General features: G+C 47.8%; 1 protein-coding gene across 1 annotated transcript in view; it reads right to left on the reverse strand.

Annotated features, from left to right (window-relative positions):
* Positions 1–2,618: 2,618 nt before the first annotated feature.
* ddah1 (dimethylarginine dimethylaminohydrolase 1) overlaps positions 2,619–10,805 on the reverse strand; it is a 152,228-nt gene continuing 144,041 nt past the window's right edge. Inside the window, exon 6 of the mRNA XM_036978598.1 lies at positions 2,619–6,395. Within this exon, the coding sequence (XP_036834493.1) occupies positions 6,279–6,395 (117 nt within the window). The 3' untranslated portion in view covers positions 2,619–6,278. The remainder of the gene's footprint in view (positions 6,396–10,805) is intronic.

Below are 10,805 nucleotides of genomic sequence, written 5' to 3' on the forward strand. Positions count from 1 at the left end.
ACAAACAAAACCCCACAAATTCTGACAAACTCCAAGCATTGATTATGCAAGAATGGGCTGCCATCAGTCAGGATGTGGCCCAGAAGTTAATTGACAGCATGCCAGGGCGGATTGCAGAGGTCTTGAAAAAGAAGGGTCAACACTGCAAATATTGACTCTTTGCATCAACTTCATGTAATTGTCAATAAAAGCCTTTGACACTTATGAAATGCTTGTAAATATACTTCAGTATTCCATAGTAACATCTGACAAAAATATCTAAAGACACTGAGGCAGCAAACTTTGGAAATTAATATTTGTCATTCTCAAAACTTTTGTCCATGACGGTACATGTCAGTTGTTTTGATCTAGGATGCCGAGGCTGCAACTGAGGGCACCCACAAGACTCAGTGCCTTAAACAGGGGTCAAATATGTGTCCAACATGTTTTAAAATAATTTCCTGATCTTTCTTATATCTCTCAGATACAGACACTTCAAAACCAAATCCTTCTGATTTTTCTTTTACTATCTGTTATTCAATGCATTTCTATGGGCTAATAGCAGTAGCGCCAAATTCAATGTTTCATCAAATATTTTTTTATGTATACACTGAACAAAAATATAAACACAACAATTAAAGTGTTGGTCCCATTTTTCCTGAGCTGAAATAAAATATCCCAGAAATGTTCCATATGCACAAAAAGCTTGTTTCTCTCAAATTTTGTGAGCAAATGTGTTTACATCCCTGTTATTGAGCATTTCTCCTTTGACAACGTTATCCATCCACCTAACAGGTGTGGCATATCAAGAAGCTGATTAAACAGCATGATCACTACACAGGTGCACCTTGTGCTGGAGATAATAAAATTACACTCTAAAATGTGCAGTTTCATAACAAAACACAGTGCCATAGATGTGTCAAGTTTTGAGGGAGCATGCTGACTGCAGGAATGTCCACCAGCGCTGTTGCCAGATAATTTAATATTAATTTCTCTACCATAAGCCACCTCCAAAATGTTTTGAGAGAATTTGGCAGTACATACAACCAGCCACACAACCGCAGACCACGTGTATGGCGTTGTGTGGGCGAGCGGTTTGCTGATGTCAACGTTGTGAACAGAGTGCCCCATGGTGGCGATGGGGTTACGGTATGAGCAGGCATAAGCTGCAGACAACAAACACAATTGCATTTTATTGGTGGCAATTTGAATGCACAAAAATACATTACGAGACCCATTTCTTTAAGGTGTCTGTGACCAACAGATGTATATCTGTATTCCCAGTCATGTGAAATTAATAGATTAGGGCCTAATGAATATTTAAATGGACTGATTTCCTTGTATGAACTGTAACTCAGTAAAAGCAATGAAATTGTTGCATGTTGCGTTTATATTTTTGTTCAGTATACACTTTAATACCTACAAAAAAGGGTCCTAAAATTCATAATCAATTAGCGTAATGATCCTTGGTATGACCATCTTAAAACAATTTAATATATTAGCTTAGTAGAACCCCGTTCTTCTAGATGGTAGTGGGGTGATTAGGCCGTGGCTCAGGTCCTTGATGATTTATTTACGTGTTTTTATATATAAATAAAACCTAACAGATTTTCCATAAAATTTATGCTCATGTTCCTCTTTGTAACCCTGAGTTGTGGAAGGCTTTTATAATTATTATCCCATATACGACCACAATGTGGCGATATAACACTTCATTTGGAATGTGTGACGCAATTGACTGATTGGGCAGCCCAATCACTAGCTTGGTTTCCATCCAATTTGCGAGATTTTGAATCAAACATTCTAAAATCTGCTTAAAACCATAAGTGCATTTAAAAAAAGTTGTGTTTCCATCAAATTGACTTTTTGCGGATAAAAATATATGTGTAATGACAAAGTGCACATAAATACTTTTGCTGATAAATTCCCATGTACATCCCACTTCTGACACCAGTGTAATGAAACAGCAGGGAGCGAACCCTCGATCTTCGAGCCCGAGGTCCGGCGCGTTATCGACTGTGCCGCAAAAGCATGCTCAAGCGGCAGAGTCGATTTCCGCGCTTATAAACCCAGGGTCGTTACACTACATTCCGTACATTCTCAACTCCTGATGGTTTTGTCACAAAAACTGTTGGTTAGGATATATAGCAAACATGCGCTCTAGCCAACAACTAGCAGATACAGTGCGGGTAGGCTATCTACATTATGATATTATTTTGTATTTGTCAAACGTCAGCCAAGCACCGATCATCATGTTACCATAATAAGACCCTTGCGATATTTATTGGAAAGGTGTATCAAGCTCATCAACTTGCACCTTCACCACCCTGTAGTGGGAGGACCACACAAAATGTCTTCGCGTGACTCCAAGTTGACTTCGATATGATGGTTATTATATCAATATTTGCACATAAAGGTGCTTCCACCGCTATTTCTCGCATAATTAACAAAAACATCCCACCATGTCGAACGAGCAGTGTCTTTATATAAAATGGTACCGGAATATCCTGTTTGTTTCCATTAGCACGGTTGTGACTTTTTTCCTGCGTCAGGTAATTCATCCGCATGAAATGGTTGGATGGAAACCTGGTTAGTCTGCAGTATAAACCCATACAATGCACAATAAGTTAACCCTTCAATTTGATGTTAGAATGAAGTTTATTGTAGAAAGTGGATGAAAAGCTCAAATCAAGATGCAGTGTAAAAAGACTGACCGAGGCTACCACACAACTTAACATCAACAATACACTAAAACCAAGAAACCTGAGACAAAATGGACAATTCACAGCACTTCTATGGGATACACAGGGTCACTCAAAAGGTCCATCTTAAAATGTTATTGTAGTTTATGAGGAATTGAACCTAGGCTACCAGTGGAACACTTTCTCATGTGGAACAGCACATTATGTTGCTGGCAGTTGGAGCAGTACATTTATCAGTAATAAAAGTTGTCACCACCAATAGAAAAAATGATAGATCAAGAAAAACATATTCAAATTGAAGGAAGATTGAATAGATTTGTATTTTGGGGACTTGATTTAAAATTCAGATTATCACAAGCAACAGCCAGTGTGATTGGTGGGATATTGTGATTATTCTAACTTTCAGCAGTAGGCTACAACTGCTGCAGGTGCTTTGGCCTCCATAAAAATTGTACATACCAAATTGCACCATATTCCCTATATAATGCACTACTTTTGAAAAGGGTCTATAGGGCTCTGGTCAAAAGCATTGCACTATGTAGGGAATAGGGTGCAATTTGGGATGTAAACAGCCACTGACTGCGTCAGCTCTGGCCTGTGCTGGATACACAGCAACTATGGTATCATCAGTGGACCTGCCAAGGGCCTCCTGTAAAGTATACTGCTAGTGTCACAAATTATGTTTTTTAACTGCAGGCCATTGCGCCCTTTTGCCAGACTGTATGATATCATTGTCATAAATTACCCCAGAAATTTGTATGAGGCAATAGCAGGGAAAGGGATCATGTATACATACAGATATATACATATACATAAAGAGGTGGAGAGAATTATAGAGAGAACATTTTAAGAGAGAGTGAGTATTTACAGGCTTACAAGCCTCTCTTCCAAAATGAATTCTTTCCATGTTTCATCACAATGATTCTGCTCGCCCATTCCTGAACGGCCACAGACTAGGCTATACATCACTCCAGGCCAGAGCACTGGACGTCAAGCTGAGAGTCTCTAGCTGTGCTCCTTACTGCAAGACGTCACTTCCTTTGATGAAATAGTTTTCATCTGCATCAGATTATTAAGAAAGAAAAAGTGTCAAACGAAAGCAAACATTTTCAGGTTCTTGCTCAGCATCATCTGCCACACTCTGCAATAGACTTTGGTTGTAGATGCTGGTAGGCATCTGTATGTTCATAAACCTCTGCTGGAGATGTATACGCTCATATCTGATGAGGCCGTTGGGAAGAGCTCCTTAACCATAGAAATAGAATTACTAGAATGGTGAAAAAGTCTGCACCCTCATATGTAGACTCCATATGTCCACCAGTCCAACGATCACGGTCCATTGACTTGAATGGGAGATCCCGTTTTAGTATTTATACATGTATTTCTATGTCGTCAACAGACTTCAAAGATCTTACTAAAGGCTATCTTTGCAATGTAAACACAGCAGGATAGATTAGAGGTGGTTAGTGGCGAGACCCTACTAAGTGTGTATCATCTCTCCAGCTGGAGGAACAGTCTCATGTTGATTTCCCAACATGCTCTCATACAGAAAGAGCATAACAGGAAGGAAGTACCAGGGTCAGTATCAGTAATCAACACAGTGACAATGGGCTTAAAAAACTCAACAAAAACCATTGAAATCTGCTATAAAGGCTTCTTGACTAGAGTATAGAGCAGTAGTTATTTAAGCCACTTGGTTTTCGATGGAGGCACACAGCAGATTGAGGCATGTTAAAAGTTATGAGAGTATATCATGAGTAATGACAAGCCAATTGGTCATAATTAAACATACGTCACACAGTGTGCTCAGTCTTTTATAAAGTGGGCACAGCTTAGTTTAAGACAGGGAAGGAAATTCACTTTTACTTTGCATCCTTTGACAGTTTATTTTCAGGGGAATTTTGTAGTTAATTTCAGAATCACAGAAATAACCCCTTGATCAGCCAGGTGGAATAACTAGCACCCCCCCCCCCCCCCCCCACCGCTAGGGATCAATCAACATTCATGTCCAATAATCAATAATAATACATTTTCAATCAACAATGATGTAAAGTAAGATAACTCAGGTCTCCATGGCAGACAGAGAGAACAAGCTCACTATTTATATATGATTAAGATAAGGGCAATTCCACAGTTAGGGGATTACACTGAGACTCCGATTTGTCACTTTAAAATGTATGCCAAATAAAAACCATGGATTTCAAAGTTCAACAAACCATGCAACTCTATGCACAATGACTACTTTGAACAATTTACACAGTAAAAAAGTAAACATTTACCTTGAAAAACTATCCGTATGCAAAGTTTGGGGACAGCATTACGGTTACTAAACTTTGTACCAGCACAGATTTTATTTTATACATTTTTGAATATCACAAACTTGGGGAGAAAAAGGGGTAAGGTGAAGGTCGAGAGCCGTGCGTCCTTCCTGAAAGACGACCCTGCCAAGCCGCACTGCTCCTTAACCCAATGCTCACATAACCCGGAAGCCAGCCGCACCAATGTGTCAGAGAAAACACCGTACACCTGGCGACCGTGTCAGCGTGCATTAAGCGTGGTCTTCCACAGGAGTCGCTAGAGCACGATGGGACAAGGACAACCCAGTCGGCCAAACACTTCAGCTAACCCAGACGACGCTGGGCCAATTGTGCACCGCCTCATGGGTCTCCCGGTCGCGGCCGGCTGTGACACATCCTGGTTCGATACCGATCGGTATCTACAGTTTAACTTGTAAATATGTTTTTGTAAGATTTTTTGTGTAAATTGTTAAAAGTAGTCCTTGTGTATAGGGTTATGTGGTTCATTACACTTTTCAGTCAGTTTTTTGTTTGATATACATTTTAAAAGTGAAAAATCAGAGTCTCAGCGTAATTCCGTTACCATGGAATTGAACATAACTAGGTAGATTTGATTTCATTCCTTTCTCCCCCTCAATAAAAACGTATACTTGTTATGTGGCATGAATCATGATGAATTGAATTTAAAAATAAATAATTACAAATATGTATAGAGTAATCAGCAGTTGAATGTAAATATATTTGTGTTTTATATTCTTTATAAACTGGCTACTGCACTATGCATATACTGTACTAACTATACCGTAACATTATGTAGCCCCACCTTCAAACCACTCTATGAAACAGGTAACCTTTTTACCTCTCCTGTGTTATAGTAGAAGTGGTTGTTTTTAAAGGGTTGTAAACATTGACCAGTAAGCAGAGGGATTGATTGACACATGAGCACTTTCAGAAGGTGGAGGGGGGTTGGTAACCTTGATGCCAATTTGTTTTCGGGGGCATGACAGCAGAAACAGACTGGCCAGAAACAGACTTGCACCCAGGCTAGGTAGTTGGGGTTCTCAACCGGGCAAGGTGGCAGCAGTGGGCCGACCCTGCCCTGATAGAAGACCTGGGTTAAAATACTATTCGAAATCAAGTCAAATACTTTGTCTGTGCTTGATTGAGTTTGCCTGGCGTATTAATGGCCCAATACTATAGTCCAAAACTGGCAAACCTGGCACATCAAAGTATGTGAACGATTTCAACTAGTATTTGAACCCAGGTCTGCCTGAGAGACCCCCAACAGAGCATGTTCAGATCAGACTTTGGCTTTCATGTTGATGAGAACAGAGCAGCAGGTGAGGGCTCCATCCACCTTCACCTTCTCCATGTTGGAAACTGGGATCAACATGTGGTCCTTCAGCTTCTCAAACACCTGGGGGAGAGAGAGTTGGGTAGAGAGAGAGAGAGAGGGATGGGGAGAGAGAGAGAGGGATGGGAGAGCGAGAGAGGGATGGGGAGAGTGGAGAGAGTGAGGGGAGAGAGGAGAGAGGGATGGGGAGAGTGGATAGAGGGATGGGGAGAGTGGAGAGAGGGATGGGGAGAGTGGAGAGAGGGATGGGGAGAGAGGAGAGAGTGGGGGGAGAGAGGAGAGGGATGGGGAGAGAGAGAGGGGTGGGGAGAGAGAGGGATGGGGAGAGAGAGAGAGGGATGGGGAGAGAGAGAGGGATGGAGAGAGAGAGAGAGAGAGAGGGGGATGGAGAGAGAGAGAGGGAGAGAGAGAGGGATGGAGAGAGAGAGAGAGGGATGGAGAGAGAGAGGGATGGGGAGAGAGAGGGATGGAGAGAGAGAGAGAGAGGGATGGGGAGAGAGAGGGATGGGAGAGAGAGGGAGAGAGAGAGAGAGAGAGGGGAATGGGGAGAGAGAGAGGGATGGAGAGAGAGAGAGGGATGGGGAGAGAGAGAGGGGATGGGAGAGGGGGAGAGAGGGAGAGAGAGAGGGGGATGGAGAGAGAGAGAGGGAGAGAGAGAGGGATGGAGAGAGAGAGAGAGGGATGGAGAGAGAGAGGGATGGGGAGAGAGAGGGATGGAGAGAGAGAGAGAGAGGGATGGGAGAGAGAGGGAGAGAGAGAGAGAGAGAGGGGAATGGGGAGAGAGAGAGGGATGGAGAGAGAGAGAGGGATGGGGAGAGAGAGGGGATGGGAGAGAGGGAGAGAGGGAGAGAGAGAGAGAGAGAGAGAGAGGGATGGGGAGAGAGAGAGTGAGGGATGGGGAGAGGGGGGAATGGGGAGAGAGGGATGGGGAGAGAGAGAGGGATGGGGAGAGAGAGAGGGATGGGAGAGAGAGAGGGAGAGAGAGAGAGAGAGAGGGGAATGGAGAGAGAGAGAGAGAGAGGGGGAGAGAGGGGGGAGAGAGGGAGAGAGAGAGAGGGGAATGGGGAGAGAGAGAGTGAGGGATGGGGAGGGGGGAATGGGGAGAGAGAGTGAGGGATTGGGAGAGAGAGGGATGGGGAGAGAGAGAGAGGGGGGAATGGGGAGAGAGAGAGTGAGGGATGGGGAGAGAGAGAGGGATGGGAGAGAGAGAGTGAGAGAGGGATGGGAGAGAGAGAGAGAGAGATGGTGAGAGAGAGAGGGATGGCGAGAGAGATAGAGAGGGATGGAGAGAGAGAGAGAGAGAGAGAGAGAGGGGGGAATGGGGAGAGAGAGAGGGATGGATGGCGAGAGAGAGAGAGAGGGATGGAGAGAGAGAGGGGAATGGGGAGAGAGAGAGAGAGATGGATGGAGAGAGAGAGAGGGATGGAGAGAGGGATGGGAGAGAGAGGGGGGAGAGAGATGGGAGAGAGAGAGAGAGAGGGATAGGGAGAGAGATGGGGAGAGAGAGAGGGGGAGGGATGGGGAGAGAGAGAGGGGGATAGGGAGAGAGAGAGAGGGGGATAGGGAGAGAGAGAGGGATAGGGATAGGGAGAGAGAGAGGGATAGGGAGAGAGAGAGGGATAGGGACAGGGGGAGAGAGGGAGAGAGAGAGGGAGAGAGAGATGGATGGGGAGAGAGAGAGGGAAGAGAGAGAGAGGGATGAGGGAGAGAGAGAGAGGGGGGATGGGGAGAGAGAGGGATGGGTAGAGAGAGAGAGGAATGGGGAGAGAGAGAGGGGGATGGGATAGAGAGAGAGAGAGGAATGGGGAGAGAAAGAGGGATGGGGGATAGAGAGAGGGGGATGGGGGAGAGAGAGGGGGATGGGGGATAGAGAGAGCGGGATGGGGAGAGAGCGAGAGGGGGATGGGGAGAGAGAGAGGGATGGCGAGAGAGAGAGAGGGATGGAGAGAGAGAGAGAGAGAGAGAGGGGAATGGGGCGAGAGAGAGAGGGATGGAGAGAGAGGGATGGGGAGAGAGCGGGATGGGAGAGAGAGAGAGAGGGATGGGGAGAGAGAGGGATGGGAGAGAGAGAGAGAGAGGGGGAGAGAGAGAGAGGGATGGGGGGAGAGAGAGAGAGAGAGGGGGGGGAATGGGGAGAGAGAGAGAGAGAGAGTGAGGGATGGGGAGAGAGAGGGATGGGGAGAGAGAGAGAGGGATGGGGAGAGAGAGAGAGAGGGATGGGAGAGAGAGAGAGGGATGGGAGAGAGAGAGAGAGAGAGGGATAGGGAGAGAGATGGGGGGAGAGAGAGAGAGGGATAGGGAGAGAGAGAGAGAGGGAGAGAGAGAGAGAGAGGGATGGGGAGAGAGAGAGGGATGAGGGAGAGAGAGAGGGATGAGAGAGAGAGAGGGATGAGGGAGAGAGAGAGAGAGGGGGGATGGGAGAGAGGGATGGGTAGAGAGAGAGAGGAATGGGGAGAGAGAGAGGGGGATGGGGATAGAGAGAGAGAGAGAGGAATGGGGAGATAGAGAGAGGGGGATGGGGAGAGAGAGGGGGATGGGGGATAGAGAGAGCGGGATGGGGAGAGAGCGAGAGGGGGATGGGGAGAGAGAGAGGGATGGCGAGAGAGAGAGGGGTGGGGAGAGAGAGAGAGAGAGGGGGGTGGGGAGAGAGAGAAAGAGAGGGATGGGGAGAGAGAGAGAGAGAGAGGGATGGGGAGAGAGAGAGAGAGAGAGAGGGATGGGGAGAGAGAGAGAGAGAGAGGGATGGGGAGAGAGAGAGAGAGGGATGGGGAGAGAGAGAGAGAGAGAGAGAGGGATGGAGAGAGAGAGAGAGAGGAGGATGGAGAGAGAGAGAGAGAGAGAGAGAGAAAGAGAGAGGGATGGAGAGAGAGAGAGAGAGGGATGGAGAGAGAGAGAGGGATGGAGAGAGAGAGAGAGGGATGGGGAGAGAGAGAGAGAGGGATGTGGAGAGATAGAAAGGGATGGGGAGAGAGAGAGAGAGGGATGGGGAGAGAGAGAGAGGGATGGGGAGAGACCGAGAGGGGTGGGGAGAGAGCGAGAGGGGTGGGGAGTGAGGGATGGGAGAGAGAGAGAGGGATGGAGAGAGAGGGAGAGGGATGGAGAGAGAGGGAGAGGGATGGAGAAAGAGGGAGAGGGATGGAGAGAGAGGGAGAGGGATGGGGAGAGAGAGAAAGGGGGAAGGGGAGAGAGAGAGAGGGAGGGATGGGGGAGAGAGAGAGAGGGGGATGGGGAAGAGAGAGAGAGGTATGGGGGAGAGAGAGAGGGGGATGGGGAGAGAGAGAGGTATGGGGGAGAGAGAGAGGGATGGAGAGAGAGAGAGGGATGGGGAGAGAGAGAGGGGGATGGGGGAGAGAGAGAGGGGGATGGATGGATGGGGGAGAGAGAGAGAGAGGGGATGGGGGAGAGAGAGAGAGAGGTATGGGGGAGAGAGAGAGAGGGGGATGGGGAGAGAGAGAGGGATGGAGAGAGAGAGAGGGGGATGGGGGAGAGAGAGAGAGGGGGATGGGGGAGAGAGAGAGAGAGAGGGGGATGGGGGAGAGAGAGGGGGGATGGGGGGAGAGAGAGGGACGGGGAGAGAGCAAGATGGGGATGTGGAGAGAGAGAGGGATGGGAGAGAGAGGGATGGGGAGAGAGAGAGGGATGGGAGAGAGAGAGAGGGGGATGGGGAGAGAGAGAGAGAGGGATGGGGAGAGAGAGAGGTATGGGGGAGAGAGATAGAGGGGGATGGGGAGAGAGAGGGATGGAGAGAGAGAGAGGGGGATGGGGGAGAGAGAGGGGGATGGGGGAGAGAGAGAGAGGGGGATGGGGGAGAGAGAGAGGAATGGGGAGAGAGAGAGAGGGATGGGGAGAGAGAGAGAGAGGGATGGTTAGAGAGAGAGGGATGGGGAGAGAGAGAGAGGGATGGGGAGAGAGAGAGAGGGATGGTTAGAGAGAGAGAGGGATGGGGAGAGAGAGAGGGATGGGGAGAGAGAGAGAGAGGGATGTGGAGAGAGAGTGAGCGAGAGAGGGATGGGTAGCGAGAGAGATATATAGATAGAGAGAGGGATGGGGAGAGAGAGGGATGGGGAGAGAGAGGGATGGGGAGAGAGAGAGAGGGGGAGAGAGAGAGAGGGGGATGGGGAGAGAGAGAGAGAGGGATGGGGAGAGAGAGAGAGAGGGATGGGGAGAGAGAGAGAGGGATGGGGAGAGAGAGAGAGGAATGGGGAGAGAGAGAGAGGGATGGGGAGAGAGAGAGAGAGGGATGGTTAGAGAGAGAGGGATGGGGAGAGAGAGAGAGGGATGGGGAGAGAGAGAGAGGGATGGTTAGAGAGAGAGAGGGATGGGGAGAGAGAGAGGGATGGGGAGAGAGAGAGAGAGGGATGTGGAGAGAGAGTGAGCGAGAGAGGGATGGGTAGCGAGAGAGATATATAGATAGAGAGAGGGATGGGGAGAGAGAGAGAGGGTTGGGGAGAGAGAGAGAGATAGAGGGATGGT

The sequence above is a fragment of the Oncorhynchus mykiss genome, chromosome 5 (assembly GCF_013265735.2).
Source record: "Oncorhynchus mykiss isolate Arlee chromosome 5, USDA_OmykA_1.1, whole genome shotgun sequence".
NCBI classification, from domain to species: Eukaryota; Metazoa; Chordata; class Actinopteri; order Salmoniformes; family Salmonidae; genus Oncorhynchus; species Oncorhynchus mykiss.